The 21,620-nt window shown below is 39.9% G+C and overlaps 1 protein-coding gene across 1 annotated transcript in view; it reads left to right on the top strand.

Annotated features, from left to right (window-relative positions):
* Window positions 1-866: 866 nt before the first annotated feature.
* The window catches only part of LOC104522639 (transient receptor potential cation channel subfamily M member 3-like), a gene marked incomplete at its 3' end in the record, with an annotated part of 57,465 nt that continues 36,711 nt past the window's right edge, over window positions 867-21,620 (top strand). The window contains 8 exon segments of the mRNA XM_029084293.1: window positions 867-932; window positions 1,519-1,591; window positions 9,693-9,793; window positions 11,564-11,698; window positions 14,313-14,363; window positions 20,630-20,665; window positions 20,810-20,903; window positions 20,906-20,946. Of these exon segments, the coding sequence (XP_028940126.1) occupies window positions 867-932; window positions 1,519-1,591; window positions 9,693-9,793; window positions 11,564-11,698; window positions 14,313-14,363; window positions 20,630-20,665; window positions 20,810-20,903; window positions 20,906-20,946 (597 nt within the window).

The following is a 21,620-nucleotide window of genomic DNA, read 5'->3' as shown; positions in this document are numbered from 1 at the left end:
ACCTTGCCACGCAAACCCAATACACATATGCTGCTGAATATGTGTGTAAAATATATTTACACAATTCCTAACTAAAGGTATCAATTAAAAAAAAAAAAAAGATTGATGCAGTCTGTACTGGTAAAAGGAACAAGTAAAACAGGTAACAGGCATTCAGATCAAAATTATGACATAGGTTTATTAGCAATGGAAGGACGTTAATAAAAAGCTGCAGTCTCAGTTGCTTCACAAGAAGCAGAGGCCCAAGAGCAGCTATTGCCATAGCAACAAAAGGAGCGAGGGGATTTACACTTCTATGCGTTTCAGTGCAGTCTTAACCAAGAGTGAAAAAGGCTTGAAAGAATTGCCCCCACTATATTCATTCTTATTCTGTATGAATTGTGTATCTCACCTCACTGCCTTGAAGCTTATATCTTATAGTGGTAGGTCAATGGCCACACATGTCTAAAGATGTTTCTGGACCTGTTAGAAGCCTGATTCTTAGATTATTGATCTAACTTTCTGCTATATAAAATCATGAGGTTGAGTAGGTTGTTAATTTTAGTCAAAAATATTTGTTCAATGTTGTATGCCATAAATTAGGCCCACAACCTGTAATACACCTAATTTCTCCTAATAATGTATTAGGAACACTAAATCTAGTGTTACTTTATGTGGTGGGTTGACCCTGGCTGGATGCCAGATGCCCACCAAAGCCCACTCTATCACCCCCCTCCTCAGTAAGATGGGGAGGGGAGAAAATAAGATGGAACACAAAAAAATAAACTCATGGGTTGAGACAAAGGCAGTTTAACAGAAGCAAAGCAAAGCTGCACACCCAGAAGCAAAAGAACAAAATATTTATTCTCACTTCCCACCAGCAGGCGATGTTTGGCCGCTTCCCGGGAAGCCGGGTTTTCGTACACGTTGCGGTTCCTGGAGGACAAACGGAAGTAACGAATGCCTCCTCCTTTCCCCTCTGTTCTTTTGACTTTTATTTCTGACCAGATGTCATATGGTATGGAATATCCCCTTGGTCCGTTTGGGTCAGCTGTCCTGGCTGTGTCCTCTCCCAAGACCTTCCCCACCTCCAGCCTACTGGGGGGGTAAATGTTGGAGAGACAGCCTTGGTGCTGTGCTAGCACTGCTCACCAGTAACCAAAACACTGGGGTGTTATCAACACCCCTCGAGCCACCAGTACAAAACACAGCACCTTGAGGGCTGCCACGGGGAAAATCAACTCCATCCCAGCCAGACCCAGTACACTCTAATATGAGAACATTCCTTCATCTCTAATTTCACCCTGTAAGTATCACTGAAGCCTTTTTTTCCATATGCTCATTAATACAATCTCTACCTTTAGCAAATTTTATCTCATTAAAAATAGCTATCTAATAAGCTTCTCATAAAATGTATAAAGTCAGATCATCTTGTGGCCATCAGGACAGTCTGAGATCCAAATGATGCTGCCCCGATTTAATTTATTTTTTAAAAAATTACCCTGGTTTCAATAATGTTATTGTCTTTTAACATTTCAGATCACAGTATTTCGCATGGGATCAGAAGGACACCAGGATATTGATTTAGCTATCCTGACAGCATTATTGAAAGGTAATGGAGTTTCACTCCACAGTGAGTCTGTATCAATCCAAATGGATTAACTCTGTGTCTCTGCTGTGCTGAAACCTGCATTTATTGACAATACCTACTGTATCGAGATGGTAAATTTATACCGTGAAATTGAAGTATACTTTTTGTTCTAACTGCTTTATACAAATCCAGCTCTTTCTTTAATGTTTAAATAGCTACTGTTTTTCCTTTCTGAATTTTTATTCTCCACCCACAATCACTAATGTGTCACAAGAAACATCAGTGGTGACCCCCCACTGGTTACTTGAGAAGATTAATACTCCTTAGAAGACAGCCAAATAATTTCTCAGGCTTAGGTTGCCTTGGTGGTGAGTAGACCATCCAAAAGGAGGTTATCTCCCTGTAGATAAAATTGGCACTACTGTCAAAGTGTTGTCTGTAAGTCATCCTAGGAAAGTCTGGGGACTGTGTGGGATTCCTTCTAGTCTCCACTGTTAGAACTAAGAACTCAGCTATTGGGGTGGTAGGGTTTTAATCTTAAACTTTGTAGGTTGCTAAATCTTACTAAGCTGTTAAATGTTACATTTATATTCTTAAAAGATTGTCTTACAATAAATCTGCTGTTGCTAGAATCCATTATAAACCCTGGTCTTGCAGACACACCATTTAGCTTGGCTCCCTTCAAAATATGTTATCAGGTAATTTAAAACTTGCTTGCAAATACTGAAACAGGTGAGATTTTAAAGGCTCTGAAGCACATGCACTTAGCCAGTGAAGGATTCCTCACCTAAGCAAGGGTTGGGAGGTTCTAAGCCTCCATTTATATGGTATTTCCCCAAACAGGATTTTCACAAATTGCATGTATCATTCACCATGGTCATCTTGTTGCTGTCTAGGCTGTTTTGTTCTATGTAGTACAGGTGATAATGATTTTAAAAACAGAGAATAAGACATACCAAACAATTTTAAAGAACAATCTGAGAAACATTAGGGAATGGACTTCCAAAGGTGACTGGGGAAAGTTAATGCTTCATGAGCAGTTATCATCATGCTATTGCCACCGCCAAGCCTGAATAAGAGGATAAATAATGCCATGTGGCAGACCTGAATTTGAGTAATAACAAAAAGTTTCATAAGATTTACTGGGTATTCAAAAGGTAATTGGAATTATTCTTGCTTGTTCCAGGGCTCAGTTTTCTTCTCAGTTTCTTCCTGTGCAGGCTCACAAAAGCTGTATGAAGAGAAAAGGGAGAAGGCCTGAGTAACTTTAACCTAACCAAGCAAAATAGTATTTTACCTTTTACACAATTATTAATCCCATTTCAAAAATATTACTTCAATCATTTTTTTAAAAAGTCTGAACAGGAGTAAAAAAGCACTGGCTACTTTAAAAGTATCACTGCAAGCTGATAACTACCAGACAAGGAAATGAACTGGCATAATTTTGTTCTGGTAGCATTTGTTTCTCTAGGCTTTTGCAGTATTTCTTTCTCCACTTCTTTTACTCATTTCAATCAAAACACCAGTTGTTTGTCCTGCAGGTAACGTGACTATTTTGCTGCTTGCTACCCTAAGGTAATGAGTTTTAGCCATCTGCATAATTAAATCTCAAGGCATTTTGGACATCTTCACACAGAAACAATATAAATCAAGGTGATGAAAGGGAAAATAAATTAATTCAAAGCAAGGAACAGGAATTACATCTATCACCAAATTCATCTTTTCTATCCTTAGGAAATGTTTTAAATGCAGATTTCATTTTTATCTTAAATATGACTGGATTCTTCATTCCCCTTAGTGTAAAGTGTATTCTCTTCACATTTGTTCTTAAAACAATCACTGCAACTACTGCTCTTGATTTCTGTTAGTAAGATACAGATTGTCTTAAAGTTGTGATTCCACTTTTTAAGGTACATTTTCAAGGTCTGAATTCCAACACAGATCCCTGGAGTCTTTTACCACCTTGAAAGCTGTCTCTTGGAAGCTGAAGAAAATAAATCATAGGCCTGGGAGGGATTTTCTTCTGTTTGAAAAGTTCTTTTGCAGTATTTACATGGCAACTGTACTATGGTTGCAGTCTGGATACGTGTGTAGTTCTCTCTGATCTGGAATATCCATTTTGTAAGTGCCTAATTGGTCCTGTCATCTCCTTAGCAAAACAGAATTACCTTCCTTCTTCAAAACAGTAGTGCAAGACATCATAGTGAACTTCTGTTAGCTCAGAAGATGCCTGAATCTCTGTAGGTAATTTAGATATCTCCTTTCATGCTTGCTTGACAATCTTGATTTGATAATCTGTTGCTGGCAGTAGGACTTGTGTCTTGCTCAAGAGCCAGAGGAACTAAAACTTAAACTTCATCTTCCCTACTCCTCAACACTTTCTGATTATGAAGGTACTCAAGATTAGATTTATCAGATGCCTCTTCTTAATCTGAGCATTCTGATCATGAGGAATGAAAGTCCATATAACTTTTCAACTGATGTGTGCAAAGATGAGATCTCTTGTCTCAGGCAAGTCAGTTTTCCTTATTCATGCTATATCTTTGTACAAATGTTCTGGCCCACCCTGTCCCTCTCTACTCTGCACTAGTGTGGCCTCGCCTTGAGCACTGGGTGCAGTTTTGGGCACCACAGTATAAAAAGGATATAAAGCTACTGGAGAGTGTCCGGAGCAGGGCCACTAAATTGGTGAAAGGCTTAGAGGGGAAGCCGTATGAGGAGAGGCTGAAGTCACTTGGTTTGTTCAGCCTGGAGAAGAGGAGACTGAGAGGAGATCTCATTGTGGTCTAGAACTTCCTCACAAGGGGAAGAGGAGGGGTAGGCGCTGATCTCTTCTCTCTGGTGACCAATGATAGGACCAGGGGAAATGGCAGGAAGATGTGCCAGGGGAGGTTTAGGTTGGACATTAGGAAAAGGTTCTTCACCCAGAGGGTGGTGGAGCACTGGAACAGGCTCCCCAGGGAGGCGGTCATGGCACCAAGCCTGACAATATTCCAGAGGCATTTGGCCAACATGTGCCCTCAGACACATGGTCTGGATCTTGGGATTGTCCTGTGCTAGGGCAGGAGTTGGACTTGATGATCCTTGTGGGTCCCTTCCAACTCACAACGTTCTGTGATTCCATGAGAGAAATACTGCCTTTCTGTAAATATACCCCAATCAGACTGATGGATAGTTGTGTTTTTCATCAAATCAAGAAATCTAAGGTAGCAATGCTAACCACTTGTCTATTGATTTACTAGTAAGCAGATTTGAAGACTATGTCTGAATTATCTTGAAATTCATAAATTTGGATTTGGCAATTAATCTTTCTCACCTCTTCAGCACTTCAGTGTGAGAAGGGAGCAGAGAAAAGCATGAAACTCGTGTCATTATTGGCTACTTTTTCTCCATCTCACTGGTGAGGATTTTACTGTTCTTGCTAGTCAGTATTCAAGGTGCATACCAGCTAATTATTAATCCCACCTGGTGTGATTGATTTGTTCAGGGAGTAGGAGGAGAACAAGGACTGGGAAACATGGAGTATCTTTTCCTGCTTGCTGTTTAAAATTTTCAATGAGCTAATCTCTTTTTAAACCCCTATCAGGCACGCTGCCAATGCAGGAACCCTCCTGGACGGGATATTCCACAAGGCCCAGACCCTGCACTGAATATGAGAAATTATTTCCTTGTTTGTTTTCATGAGTCACTTGTTTAATCTTGTGAGCAGATCTGTCTTTCTTGGAAATTATCACCAATAAATGAGGGAATGACATCCAAACTGGTTATCAATTTACGTTGCATGGATGTCACAACAGCATATGGCTTGTGAATTCTTTTTTTTTTTTTTTTGACAGATATGCAAATGTGGGAAGTAAGTTTCTAATTGCGTGTATTTGTAGAAAGTAAATTTATTGATACAGTTTAACTGTTTGTGCTGTCTTAACTTGAACAGTTGGAACTCAAACAGTAACGGATTTTGTCCTTTTGCAGCTGCTAATTGAGCAGAAGGCATTTGACAGGGAAGTTAAAGACAGCATATGGCGATGTTCTAAAATATAATTGTTTTGAAGCGGCATCAAAGATCCCAGTTCACGAAGCTGTTGCAATGTCTGTTGCACACAAGCAGCACCAGCCATGTTTCAGCTGGTGCTCCAAAAGCCTTACCAGCACAATTGTTAAAACTGGAAAAGAGACGCTGTGTGGTATTATGCATAGTGTAATATTACTTCCACGTAACCCTCTGAGATAAGCCATATTAGGCTAATGCAGATCTAATGTCTCTGCATACTTTCCAGCCTGTGAATAAGTCACAATTCATGCTTACTGAACAGCCATCAAGTATTATCAGATGGTCCTGTAAAACAGCATGATGGTTTGCCAACTATGAAATCACTGGCACAGAAGGATTTCAGAGTTAGGCCATGTAGCTGGTTACTGCCCTTATAGCTGTTGTTGCTATCAGCTTTGTTATTGTCAACTGATTTGCTAAATGTCAGGAAGAAGCTTGTAGCAAATGCAGTGGAAGCACAGCCTTTTCACCAAAGAGCTGCTGAAACAGAAGACAACATAAGACTTGCTGAGATGCAGAGCATGAAGTTAATCTAGATTGCTATTTTCGGTAATCTAATTCTTTTTTAAAAAATGGTGATTCGACATGCTTAGAAGCACTATGGAAATGAGTCTTCAACAACCATTTCTGTCTAAATAGATGAGTTTAATGTCATTTCAGCTTTCCAGATTCCTGAGCACTAAGTGTCATAGACTGTTTCAGGAGAATCCTTTAGAAATTTACATTGATCACAGTAAACTTTAGCCAGTATATAAAAGCCTGTAGTCTGTCTCTTCAGTAATCTGGGATCCTGCAAGGGCACAACATTCATTGTCTGACGTGTACCCTGGCTCACCTAGGTACAGAGTCAAGTTTATGGTCCTAGGCTTTATCATCAAGGAGTATTGCATTTTTGGTCCAAGATACTGGATAGATCATCTGACTTTTTACCAGAAGAATCTATGCAAGAATTCCAAGCACTCCTGGATGGCCATCTAAGAGCAGTGATGCTTATGATCAAGATGAGTCCTCAGAGAGGTCACTTTTTGCATTTTTCTTATCGACTGAAATCCATGCTCTGTGAAACCAAATGAAATCAAAGAAATGATTGAAAGGAGGCAGTATTTTAGGGAAGCCTGCCTCACATATGTCCTAGAGAGTTTTTTTTTATATTAGTGTAATAATCTTCGCTTCTTAATGCTGGATAGAATTCCATCTGAAATAATCTGAATACTTTCTTTTTCATTTGAGTCAAAATTCATCAGTCCATCCTGGAATAAAATCGATGAAACAGCATCTGCAGCCCATATGCTGCTCTGTACAAACTTTTATAGATTTTATTTTCCTTCTCCTGTTACGTAACACTAGTGTAATGCACATTAAGCTGAAAATCACATGGAGAAGACAGGAAAGAGGAGAAGCATACACGGGCTTTCCAACAACAAACCTGACTCTGGGAGACCATCCCACTACACGCATCAGAGCCCAGCATGCAGACCTGTGCTGTCCCATCTACATCCTAGCTGATGGGCTGATTTGGACCTGAAGTACAAAACCCCCTTGAAAATCCATACATTTCCTTGAACTGCCAAATGTCTGCAGTACTCTGTGAGACAATGAAAAGAACCATTATGGTAACAAGCACTGAGAAGAGCATCATCTCTGGGACTGCATATGTGCCCACAGGAAAACTTGTCTATTGCTGGCAACTTTAAACACCATGAAGGGAGGTGGGAAGGACAGAGACTGCACCATGGCTTGTTTTCCCCTCTGCTCAGTATATGGAGCAGTAAGCATGCTCAAAGACAACAATTCTGATGAACAGGTAGGCTTGGGGGCCTTTCTGGTGGTGCAGCCACTGCCTCATGCCCCATGCCAGTTGCTCTTTCACGTGATCAGATGCACCAGAATGCCCTCTGTTCATCCAGCAGCTGGGTCATTCCTAAAGCACAGAAAGACCCAGGAGTGCTAGTCACTTGACACAAACTGGGGAAAGCTCTCTGCTAGGGGTCAGAAGGTAATCACCTGGAGCCCCTATGATTTGGCTTGAGTTTTTGGATGAAGTGAGGGCAGTGCAAGTCCAAGTCCATCTGATCCTATCGTGATCCAAAGTGGTTTCTAATCAGGCTACACCCCTGGCTGCCCGGACTGTAGGCTGTAGTCAGTTTAGGAAAATCAAGAGGTGGAGCTTCCTCATCACATGTGCAAAATGGTGCCAGGCTGTGGGATCGCCATCACTGCCCCTGGGTTTTGTAGTTCACCCACATGTCTCTTCCACTGCTCACCAGACAGCTTGCCTGAGCACCTGCTGAGGCTCTTGCTTCTGCGGGCACACGGATGGGAAGGAGAAGATCCAATGACATTTTGAGAGGATCTGTTTTTTGGTTCAGAAAGGGGGAGAACAGTATTTACTCTCTGTACTTAATTTATACTATCATGCCCACTGCGGGTATGCAAAGACATTTTTGCCCTTCCCAAAGGTAAATTTTTTCTGTTCTTGACTGTTGCCTGTTGCTTGTGTAAGAAACTCAGAAGGTTCAGATGTTCTTGGCATCCTCCATGAGGTCTCTCGTGAGAGCTTTTGCCTGTGTCGTAGTATATGGCAATGAGAAGCTGTGTCTTACGCAAAGGGGTGTTGCTGTTATTTCTTAGTCACAGAAAGGTCTTTTACATTCTTCACTGTTTTTTCTTCTTTTCTTCATCTCTTTCTATGATTCTGCTCTTGCATAACCTACCTATAAAAAGGTAGGTGCGCATTTCTGTAATAAAATGAAAGTAATATGGATGATCTACAGTCCACCATCTCCCAAATAACTGCTGTAGATATTGCCAAGTGTTTGGCAAAGTTTCGTGAGACTGAACTGGCTGCAAAGTTGGCAGTTATGAAATTAAACTGTAGACTAAGTTTCCTAAAGGTCTGCTGAACTAATCCTTCCCAGGGGACTTCAGTGGCCAGCGTGTTACACTTTATGTTTTCTGTGCCTCCACTTCCAGCTGGGAACAGTGTGTGATTTTGAATAGCACTGAAATGGGGAGAGAAATGCTTTAAAGTAATGAAAAGCTTTTGTTTGTCCTCACTCCATTATATCAGTATAAGAATTAATAAAGACAAGAAAACAGTGGAGGTATGAGGTCTTTAAAAGCGAGCCTTTATACAATCACCTAATCACCACAAGCAGCTATGTAGTTAAAAGTTAAGGGCCCTTTATTTGTATGGTTAATCAGTTCATTTGGGCCAGTTCTCCCTGTGACACTGAAGCACAAATGCTGTTTTATTTTTACAAATCAGCTAATAACCATGAAATCCTTAGTGAAATATTAAAAAAGCACAGCAGGACAGGAATGTCCCACAGCATCCATTAAAAGTACAGGGGAAAACATACGCTCCCTTCTAAAACACAAACAGTTCCAAACCCATCTTATCATCTGCATAGTTTCTTATTTAATTTGGATGTGTTATACCATGACACCAGCTTCATAGCCTGCTTTCTTGTATGAATATTGCTTGTGTGAAGGGAAATTTGTCCCACGAAAACCCCTCAGTGCCAATAGACAGAGAAGAAATTCTATGCTTCGGCAGGATCCCCACCTTAGCAGGTGGGAATGCATAACAAAATGCATGACTGTCGAAATCAGTGGGGTTTGCGTGAGTTGAACCTGTTTGTAATTGCTAGATGCACACGTGTGTGCGTGAGTGTGCTCACGTGCATACGTGTGTGTGCCTATTCCTGCAGCTGGATCAGCATCTCTCCTGGCTTCTCCCATCCAAGAGGAGGGGAACTAGTTCACTTCAGCCCAAGTTGCATCTGCCAATATCATGTGTACCTACTGAATTTTTCAAGGGGGGTGTGAGGATATAATGATTATGAGACAATCTGAGAAACATAGATTAAGATTGGAGAACCCATATCACAGGGACAATGGAAGGGTTGATTTTGGTTTAATGTGAGATCAGTTGCAGAAATGACATGGACATCTGTGAGATTTTTGACAAAGAGGAATTACCATGGTGGTCTGTTGACTGAGTCTAAAGTATGTCTTGTTTCTTTTTTTCTCCTTCTCTCCTCCCTGCACCCCTGTCTGTATACACAGGAGCTAACGCATCTGCTCCCGACCAGCTGAGCCTAGCATTAGCCTGGAACAGAGTAGACATCGCCCGCAGTCAGATCTTTATTTACGGGCAACAGTGGCCGGTACAGTATATATACATCATCTTCTACTGAAAACACTTTAAACACTACACAACATTAAATCTGCTCTGTTGGCAGTGGTGGTTTTAACACAATTTAAAATATACTGAGTCATGCTCCCAGCCAAACACAAAGTTCCTATTCACAGCAACTGAATAGGAACTGAAACCAGTCAATGTTACAGAGATGTTAGTATGTTCGCTGGTTCAAGGAAATGCTGACATCTAGCGATGCCTTAACACTGAGAAACCACACCTTTAAAAAGATGGAAAGCAACACATTTATACTATCAAGTAATGATTCTGCAAGCTGAGAAAAATTAGTATCTGTTTACAGCCATGTTACAATATTAGGCTATAAATTAAAGGAAAGGCAAAACTTCTTTTTGGTCTTCAAGCAACGTGCTTTTATATACAAATACTGAATTTTATAATGACTGGACATCAAAAATATGCTGCACAAATATTGGAGGTCATCAACTGGACCATGAGAGCTGATCAGCAGTATTACCACAGAAGTGCTGTGGCTCCAGACCGGAGCTGGTGTTAATTTCACATCTGCACCATCCTATGCTCCAGCTGCCAGCTGTGCAGACAGGCTCCCTGGCCAGCACCATTCCCCTGGGTCTTACTGTGCACAGAGCTTTTCTATGGCAGTGGGAGAGCTGTAAATAGAGGATTTATTGAACACTGTGTGGGGCAGAGAAGGAGTAGTCAACTCCCATCTTGTGTTGCGGTTTGTACAATGGCAAAAAAACAGAAGGACTCTGTCTCTACCTGTATGTCCTTAAAACCCACCATATCTTCATTCAGAAGGTTTAATTGGATCACAACATTCATTACTGTGACACTTGTTTTGTCACCATGTTGAAAATTTCGTGTGCTGTCATTACATGAGCATTTACAACTCCTCATGGAAAAATTATAACAAAAATAAAATCTTCTTGCTTATCCTTGCTTTAAATGTATTTTCATGAGCTTGCTGCCCCTTAGAGCTAATTGAAAAAATACTTGCCTTTTCAGTTATGAGTGAACAGGACTATTTATTTTGTCTTCAGTATTGAGCATAAGTATGCATCAAAACATAGGATGGATTTTAATGGTACTAAACTGTCCTTGTAGTTACTGCTCCGTCACCACATCATAGCAAAACTTTGCATAAATGCTGCAAGCTGCAATCATTTTGCAAGCTAAAAGCTGGAAGTATGAGATAATTTCTCATCCATCTAACTCCCCCTCAGGCTGAAAGAGATAGGAAAGAAGTGTTGCGTAGGAAGACCTCTTGCATTTGTCCTTTCAAAGAAATGCTAATTGTGGAGCTATTTCTGCTTCCTGGGTGTCAAAGTTTCCCTGAGTTTCCATACCATGAACAGAGGAAAAAGATAGTAAAGACAGAACTAAAGTGACTGTGTGAGCACATAACAAATATACCCAATATAAATAAAATGTTTGTCAGGAAAGTGAGAAATAAAGATAATAATGAGATGGTGAATAGTGTGGTGGTGTGGTCACCAATTTCCTGGGTTCCAGTTCCATGGTCCTAATCTGGATTTCCTAGAATATATTAATCTTAAAGTTCTGACACCCATTTTTGAAATGCTGACCTGAATCAGAGAATCTAATAAGGACTAAAACTGTGATTATCCCATTTTAAGCTTGGCAGAGCGACCCTCAGAATTTTATCAGGATTCCCTGCTTGTGCGAGGGTGACCAGACCAGCTAGATACAGCCTGTGATGCCCAGGAATGGCCTGAAATAATCACTTGCTTTGCAGGTGGGCTCCCTTGAGCAAGCAATGCTGGATGCACTGGTGTTGGACAGAGTGGATTTTGTGAAATTACTCATAGAAAATGGAGTAAGCATGCATCGTTTTCTCACCATCTCCCGGCTAGAGGAATTGTACAATACGGTAGGGCCAACCTAAGGCAATTTTTCTATCTCTATATTCATTGTTCTAGCTCCTACTCATATTCCAACGACATGATGATACACAAGGCAGCCAACACCTGTGGAGGAAGTTCCATATTAGAAGTCCACATTGTCTCTTAGCTTTGTCTCTCATGTAATGGAACATGTTATGTCTTGCCCACCTAGTCTGCTGTATGGATTTTGTAAAACATGGATTAAGCCCCACACAGTACCAGCTGATTTCAAGTCATTGTAATACCAGTATGATAGACCTGAGATTTAGGCAGATGGCACTGGCTGGAAGACAGTAACTGGCAAGTTAGGACCTGTAGGACGGCAATATATGACTCCTGACAGAATAAGCCCTTAAGGTTTCAGAAAAATCTTGCAACTGTTAAGCTCAGCCACTCTAAAACAGAAGCAAACTTCTTGGGATAGTATCCTGAATTCAGAGGTGAAATCTGATTATTTCAGGAGGTCTGTTACAGTGAAGGTCTTCCCCGTGTCCTCACTGAATGGTCAAAAATGATAGTTTTTGACTTTTAAAACCCTGTTTGCAAGTTTTATATCTTTGCCCTTAAAACGAACATAAAACTGTACAGGTTCAAATTGCTTCAGAGTTATCAAGTGCAAAACACATTCCAAGATTCACATCATCATTGCTTACTGAGAGAAGCCAATAAGTTCAAATTACTTAAGTGGTATGAAAAAAATCGTAAAGCATTGTCTAGTTCTTAGGAATGCTAGTTCTACCAGTTGGAGACTGATATGGTGCACAACCCTTTTCAAAAAGTTTTTTTCTGCCAGTACTTTTCAAAGCCCCGTCATAAGCTGCCACACTGGGCTGTTATCCAGAGATGTTTCACACTGATGGTGACCAGAAGTCAGTCTTTCAAAGATATCAAACATGAAAACAGTTCATTAAATTTGAGCAAAATGCAGAGGAACAGGTGTCCATGCCACCCTTGAGACAGGTTCCCATCTGATCTTTGATCAGCTTAAACTTCGCCTATCAACTAGTGTCCGTGTGTTAAGAACAGTAAACCTGTGAGCTTCCTTGCTACAGAGATAAGCATTGTAGTTCTTGTACCAAAGCCAGTTTTTACAGGGAGTAAGTCTGAGGAAAGTCTTCAGTTCTATAGCTAAAAGAAGGCCTTTTTGAGCAAATTTATTGTGAGCTGTAGAAATCACCCTAAATTATTGTGAGAATTCCAAAAGACCCAGGCTGTGAAATGCCTAAACTACCAATTATGATGTATGATCTAATGCATCCATAGTAGCCTTAGCACCAAAAAAATTACAAGGCCAGTTAAAAAATACCAAATTTCAACACAAGCCCTAACAGTGACCTGGGAAGCTACAAACCAGTGAATCTGGCTTCTGCCATGGCAAATTTGTAACAATATAATAAAGAATGGAATTAATAGACAAGGTGATCAATTTTGTGTCAAGAAAGATTTTACCCAGCTCCTGTAGGAAAATATTAAGCCTTAGAAATATATTACCATTTCTGAAGTCAACTTGCAGGAGAATAAGGACATTGCACATGGCCCACTTGTTTTTGCAAAACCTGTTTGACAATATTTGAAAACCTCAAAGGTTATTAAAGAAATGTAGCTGCCAAGGGGCATAGGAGATAAGGGACACTTGTGGTTTAAAAACTAATTGAATGATAGAAAACAGAGACTAGGAATACATGGTCTGTTCTCACCACAAAAGGACATAATGACCAGGGTCGTCCAAGACCCTGTCCTGGGACCACTACTCTTCAGCCTGTTTAGAGATCATCTGAAAAATAGTAACTCCCAAAGGAAGAATGTTTGCAGGTGATTTAGCATCACTCAGAGTAGGCAAATCTGAAGCAGCACGTGAAGAATCACAGGAAAGTCTCATCATGTTCAGTGATGGAGTTACATAAAATTAAGTGTTGGCAAGTGCGAGCAGTGTGTGTATGGAAACACTGACTGCACATACACAGTGGTCTGGTCTATCATCAGTTACACCCAAGGAGACCTCCCATAAAAGTCTCTCAAAATATCAGTCAAAAACACAACAGGAAAGAAAGTACTTCTCTATATAATGTTGAATTGAAATTGTGAGAGTCTGCTGTGGAATGCTTTGCAGGTCAGGTGGAGTCAAATGAAGACTGAACAAATTCACACACTGCATGCTGTTAGTGGCTTTCAGAGGAGACAGCCCAGACTCAATGTCAGGCTCAGGGGCTCTCTGAGCCATCAACGATGGAAGTGGAGATCCTGAGTGCAGGAAGACTGACACTTAAGCAGCTGGTTTTCCTTCCACTCTCTCCCAGAGGCTGTGCATGTTGAGCTGGGCTCCTGCTTTGCCTATGCCAGGAGCCTAATCTGGTATATAGGACCTTAGTTTTCATCCAGTATGGCAGTTCTTGTGTTTTTCTTGCAGAATGGTTTTATACAAAAGAGAAGTCAGGTGAAATAATGCTTGTCATTGATTTTATTTTTTTTAATTGCTAACACCGTAGAATTGAAGTGCTCTCGGTTGCCTGATTTTTAAACTACTAAGATGAGAAAGCTATTTCAGGATTTACATCTTGGAGGTCTTTGGACAATGCAAAACTGTGTTATTCTTCTTTGCAGAGACATGGACCATCCAACACTCTGTATCATCTAGTCAGGGACGTCAAAAAGGTAAGAATGCAATAGACGGTAGGTTGGAGATAATGCTGTGATTGCTTTTTGTAGCTAGATACAATCTCTGTTTTGCATGAGCTTTCAGTCAGAGCCTTCTCCTTCCCCTGCCATTACAGAATGTCCTGTTTGTATGTACCCAATATAAATTTTTTGCATACAAAGCACAACTAGCAAGTTATTTGGCTTGCTTTCTCTGTGGTTTTAGATGCTTGATTAATAGTGCTTCCGCAAGCATAATTGTAGGCTTTTACATACCATGTGGATTTATGCTGTTATCTGTATTTTTCCATACCTGCAACTATTGTCAAAGCTAATTTCCATGTTTTTAGTTTACTTCCGAGCCTGTAAAATAGCCCTTATTCTTCTGCTGGATCCTAGTTTGCTGAAACAGTTCCTCCTTCTGTGGTGTGTGGTATATTGTTGCCATCTTCCTCAGCAGAAATATACAAAAAGAAGTTGTGGAACTTCCCCCTGCTCCCTTATCAAGTTAATTTCAAGCATCTTGAATTATAAAGACCTGTTTGGAAGGCAGGGCAGAAACACAGAAAGGAATAGTGACAGGGAGGAGATACCAAATACCTTTAGCAATGTGTTCTGGATTAAAAGTGGTACAACAGCAGCAATGAGTGAAAATCCCTTATCCTTTAAATATATGGATCAAGTAAGGAGATTGAGTCTGCAACTGACCTCATCAGCTTGCACATTCTCTCAAAGCATTTGCAGATTACAACCTTGCACATTATGTAAGTCAGGCCTCAAGGGTAGCATACTTGAGAAAGATTTCTGTACATGGGACTAGATAGAAGATTGAAAAAGGAATGAAGATTTTTTGTAAAAGTAGAGGTTTTGATGATTTCTTCAGTCCCTGACAGCTGAGCAGAACTGAAGACAACTAGGGGAGAGGAGTGGCAAATCTTCATATATCATCTTTCTGTTAAATAGTGCTACAGAATAGTAGCACCGAGTCAGTAGCTGTGTTTAGGGAGGTTCTGATGTTTTTCTTTGGTTGGTGTGTTACATGGCATCATCATTGTTCAATTATATATAGTATATTAAGTGACCATCAGAAAGTGTGAAACTGAAACTGCTTTTATGCACAAATCCCCATGGATGGAGTGAAGTAAAGCTAGGATGCATTTAGACTGGCTATTTCTCTTGAAGTCCAAGTTACAAGAATTCTTTCTTTTACTAAATATGATGTTATTTATGTGCCTATAAGAGTTTGAAATAAGCAGCCTCTGTCTTCTTATTTTAAAATACATACCTTTTCAAATTCCTTGTCTCCCCCAGTGCACCTTTCCAAGTCCTCATTTGAAGGCATAGGAATTTCCATGTTGAGTGACTAAATAATATCTTTTTCTGAGTCCCTAACAAAAGATATATTTTTAAAGGAGCTCTTTTAAACAAGGCATCAAAATAGGCAAAGATGATCAGTACTTACAGATATATATAAATATATTGACATTAAATAAATTTACACTATATTTAATTACATTATTTGTTCCAAGGTGATTGCTAAATGCTAGGTGATGGTCATTTTTCCATAAATTCATCTTTCATTCCTCTGTCCATAACTAAAGTCTCCAGTAATTCCCACTACATGAAATCAATCTGTAAACTTACTAGAATATAGTTAAGGGCTTTAAAAAGAAATGGCCTGTTGCAGCCCTCTAGCACCTTCATCAGAAGTGTGCCTGGGTGCACCTCTGGGGCTGTATTTCTCATTTTGTCAGTGATGAGGAGCAACCACGGTTCACACAGAGAAAAGTGACAGCTCACCATAGCCCTGCCATCTAGGCAGATCCCTTACCAGTCAATCATGCTGTAAATCAGTCTGCAGAACTGACAACAGTTTAAATGAAAACACCTTGGAAATAACTTCTTAATGGACATCACTATTTGACAGTTAAGTGGCCCACTGTGCATGAAAATCAGACCACACTGCTGATGATATTTTTTTGAGTTTATATATATTTTGATGCCAGATACCTAACCTCTCACAGTTAATTACAGTATCACAAAATATAAATACAAAAAATGTAGCATGTCACCTTGAGACAACACTTAAACGTTATGCATACTCTGTGCTTTTTATGCATGTATCCCAATTCTTAAACCTGCACTATTTTAAAGGGTGTATGCTATAAAAAGTTATTTAAATCTGCATCATTGTGAATTCTGAAATAGAAAATGGATGCTTACAAATCATAGAAACATTATTTAATTTACTAGAATTGTATTACATAGCTGTATAAATCACTGGGGTTTTTTTGTTTGTTTGTTTGAAAGACCACCAGATCACCCTGCCTGCTTAATAAAGTAGAAAACTGGAAGCAGAAATAAAGTAGAAATGTGACAGAAGTCACATTGCCGCATCCTGTTTGTCACAGCTTACAGACACAGATGTGTGCTCATACACGCACACCCACACACAAGACGACAATTTTTTTTCTCTTTGGACTTCCAAATATCGCTGTGAAGACTGTTAGCCTGGCCAGCATATTGTGCAGGCCTGGAGACACAACCTTCAAGAATTTACAGTAATCAGAGCACACTTAAATTCTTCACATATTAACAAGAAAAGTACTTAATACAGAGCCTGCTTTAGGGACAGCTGTGCTCATCTCTCGTTTCAATCCTCCCAATTCCATAACTACATGTGGGAACAAATCTGCCTTCGTCGTTTGCATCATGGCCTTTTTGACATGGCCTGTCAAGGGTACAGAATTTAACATTCGGGGTTGAGTTCCTGCCCTGGACCATACAAACGGATGCATCCAGACTAAGCAGGAAGAACTGGTGGCCGTGCATGGCATCCTGTCTGTAAGTGCAGGTTGCCCTCTACAGGTTATTTTTAAAACAGCCTTCCCTGGCTCAATTAGCTAATGAAGCTCAGTAGACATTAACAGATGATTTTTTTCCTTAATCCAATAATTATATATAATCAATATATCTTAATTCCACTCTGGGATGATGTAATTTTTCAAAATTCTTTATTTTGGGCTGCTACTGTGTGTCCACATTTCCAGAGAACTAAGAACCAACATCCAGAATTTTGAAAGCATTATTTTTTCCTCAGCAAATGTGCAAATGCGCATGAAGTGAAGAAATACCATAATTTACTATCTACAGTTTAAAATGAAGTTTCTTCAGCAAAAGAATAATTCATTAGCACTGAAGAGCTTGTCCCAACAATAAAAGGTTAGTTGATTATTAACTGTGGTACATATCATACCCCAAAATCACACAATCACAGAATGGTAGGGGTTGGAAGGGACCTCAGGACAAAACCTTCTATTTTGTCATTCCTGATGACCTAGGATGTTCTAGAATTGGGCCATCCAAATTTTTGAAGGGGTTCTGGCCCTCTTGCGCCACTATGCTTCATTTACAAGCAGACTCACTGCTGTTCAAAATGTCTGCTGATATGGCAAATGCTATGGCGCATGCATAACTCCTCTCACAAGGATGGTCTAATTGGCTTTACTATGGCTGCTCACTCTGGAAAAGTAATTGTGCATTAGCATGGAGCCATACATATATGTATGTCTATAAAATGTATATTTCTGCCATGGATTTGTGAGTTCTCTTTAATAATGTGTTTTAATATTATCTGGGAGGTTTAGATGCATCTATTTTTAAAGCAACTCTGTTGGAAATTTTTTATCTAAATTCCTGTATGAAATTTTAGAAAACAAAAGAACTATGTCAAGAAACTCATGCAGTACCCTGATGCCTGTTGTGTGTTTTTAATTGCTCAAGTGGTTTTTTGCCACTTGTTAATATCAAAACGTTCAGTTTTAGTGTCTTAAACTAAGACAGCATGAGTCTATAGAAGAACTATAACTCATCTTGGAGCTACAACTCCTACTTCTGCCACTGCCTTCATTCTTGTTCTAGTAAAACTGTCATTGCCTTAAGCATTCTGGGGACAGAAAAACATTTTTGGAAAAAAAAACAACCAAACAAAAAAGAACCTAGAAGGATTTAATTTTTAGATTGACATTATTTTTCTTTAAACAGTTCAGAATAAAAATGACTGGGTTCAAATAAACTAAGCTAATATGCATATCTGCATATGATCACAGTGATTCCCCTGTCCATCGGATTAGCCAAGAGTAGGAAGAGTACAAAAGAATGTAAGGGACGTTACTGAAAGATAGTTGACAGCTCACCTTTTGCCACTAAATTTACTTGATCTTCTGTCCCTTTGAATCCCAGCCCATTACAAGGCATGGTACACTACAGCACTACCTCCCTCTGTCCTTCCTCAACCTTTCAGCACGCTGTTTGTGTAGTGGGAGCAGGGAGGGAAATAAGCATTGCTCCTCCTTGCCAAAGCAGAAGAGGAAGGAGGATCTTTGCATCTATTTCATCTCTTCCACAGAACCAGTTGCCATCTGCTCTCCATTAGTGTTTCTCTTCTCTGAATCTAATAAGCACATCTGCAGAGAAGCCAGGCAGATATCTGCAGACATGCAGATATTTCCAGCAAGACATGGCAGTCATAAAATTGCTCCCTGAGAATTACTATCCTTCTTTTGATGAACACGTAAAAAGAGCTACAGGCTAACTGTAATCTGTGTTGTATATCATTATAGAAAATGCAATTATTTTATTACAGGACACTGAAAATTTTGAAGCTAACAATTACAATTTCCTGGTCCTTCTGCAATGTTGACTATACAAGCTAATATTTTTACTAGAGCCTTTTTCCGAGGCTACCGCTCGCAGTTCCCAGACGGATAATTTATCTCTCTTTCAACCCTTAATTTGTGGTCATATACCTTGCACAATGACATATAGGACAGAGAATTTTCTGTAAATCTGCAGGGTTCTTAATGAGATCTACAGATCTCGGTGACCTATTCACAATTTGCTGTATCACACCTTCTTTTCTGGTAGGGAACTGCACACTGAACTCTCAGCTGAACAATTTGGAGGCAGTGGTTTAGAGAAAGAGGCAAACTTTCATTTGGAGACATTCACTTTGCATTAGCCCTTCCCTCCTGTAAGGCAAGGAGTTTTCCTTGTGGAGTTCTCAGGAAGGAACAAAAAAGCTGATGTGCCTACACTGGGGTTTTGTTCTTCGATTGCCAGAGACCCCTAAAAGCACTTCACCAGCACATCTGTGAGACCAGCCCACCCTGGAATTGTTCTGGCCTGTGAAGCATCACATCAGGCTGACTGCTACTGGAGAACAGAAATGCCCAGTTAACTCAAAAGCAGACTCAGATTCATATGCTGTAAGCAACTGAGATCTTTCTTCATAGCTTTGCAAGCCGTAAATATTGGAGAATTCATAACATTAGTGTGGCTATTTTCAGGAGATCACAAAGTGAGGGCAATAAGATGCGGACATATTTATCATTCTTTTTCCCTTCAAAATAAAAGGTATATGCTGAAGACATTGTATATGTGTATTATATTTAACAGAGAATAAGAAAGGAAAAGAAGCAGAAGAGCAAGTATGTAGATGTCTTTTCCAGGATCCTGCTGATGACCCTTGTGACAAGCACCTCTTGAGAGACAGTCTCCCTGGCACTAATGGAAATTAGGTAGCAAGATTACTGTGCTTAGGGAGGTTTTTGGTAACGTATGTTGGGATTTCAATGAGTTTTCTTCTTGAACAAAACCCCAAAGGATTAGCCACAGATATTTTGTTTATTACAACTTTTATACTTGCATCCATACATTCAGATGCTTTCCTCACATGAGTTGTGGAATATAAGCAAAAAAATAAGTGTTTATTTGTAACACCAAGAACAAATGCTAACAGACTCTCTGCCTCTAGCAGCTAGCCATAATAGTAACTAATGCACTGTGCAAGTCCTCTAGAGTAGAGTAGAGTAGTCCTCTACCTCTTTTACCTCTGCCTTTCTTTCCTGGAACATGGGAAGGAAACACTGCAGGATGGTAAGATCACACGCAGGAGCTGGTGCCCTATGAACAAATGATATGTCATGACTTCACTGTGCCTTGGCAGTGCAGATGAGGCAGTCCAAAGAGATGCCAGCAGAGACGTGAGATGCTAGGACAAGAGTTGTAGGGGACAGGTGGTGCAGAAAAGGTGCTATCTTGCAGGACTAGAGTCCAGCAACTGTGCCTGACCTTTCAAGTGTACTCATCCTCGTGCTTCTTGTCCTGCAGTCGTGTTCCTTGTTTCCCCAGCTGAAGAATACGAGTACTGTGTACTGACATTATCTTCTGTTACTTCCAACAAGTTCTTCACCTTCTTATTTAACCTATGTCTTCTTTCCAAGCGAGAATATCCAGGTTTCGGTTGGATCTATTTTAAGGTGAATTAATTAACCAGCCTAATAATACATTTCTCTTTTTAACTATTTAATTTGTTTTATTCTAACACCATTCTAAAGTATAATAAACAATGCCAGTAATAAGCATTTCTTCCTCCCCCACCATCCTTCTTATTTTCATTGCAGGGAAACTTACCTCCTGATTATCGGATAAGTCTGATTGATATTGGTTTGGTGATAGAGTACCTAATGGGAGGAGCGTATCGATGCAATTACACCCGTTTTTCAGAACACTGTACCACAATTTATTTGGGCCGAAGAGGGTAAGGAGCAAGTCATTTGCCATCTGTATGACTGCATCCACTGGTGGGGATTACCATAGCTTCTTAGATGGTTCCAGGCTGGGGGAATCCACATGCGCACACTATTCAGTCTACAGATGTGTTTCCGTTATGTACATAGCAGCTGTTTCACCACAACCCACTGCAAGCCAGCCACTGTTAGAAGCTACATTTTTAATGAATTTAATGATAAAATTCTAGGGTTCTGCTGCCCTGGTGAGACCAGGACATAAAACAGTCTCCTCTGGCTCTAAAATCTGTAATTATGAGTACCCACAGCCTTTGAAAGATAAATGGATGTGGCTCCAGCAGAGTCAGTGGGCTCATGTCAAAAACAATGTTCAGTATTTTTGTGGCTTTCATGTTTGATAGATTACAATACTGTTAATCCAAAGGAAGTTTACTACCTTTTTTAAACATAAAAAATATTTTTTATCATCCATAAAGCCAGCAACCCAATCCAGCAAGAAGAAAAAACTGCTCAACTGCCCCCAGTAAGATTTGTAGTTCTTTCTTTGCCTATTTTTACCTGGTATTTTAATTTTCGGTCTCAGTTCAGATTTTAGCATGCATACTATTGAATATTGTTCTAAGTGGCTATAAAGAGCAACAGCTGTGAAAGGGTTACAGCCAAACACCTGAAATGGGTTTATTTG

The sequence above is a fragment of the Antrostomus carolinensis genome, unplaced genomic scaffold, assembly GCF_000700745.2.
Source record: "Antrostomus carolinensis isolate BGI_N321 unplaced genomic scaffold, ASM70074v2 scaffold7110, whole genome shotgun sequence".
NCBI lineage: Eukaryota > Metazoa > Chordata > Aves > Caprimulgiformes > Caprimulgidae > Antrostomus > Antrostomus carolinensis.
Note: the sequence above shows the minus strand (reverse complement) of the source record. Positions and strands in the feature narration are given on the sequence as shown.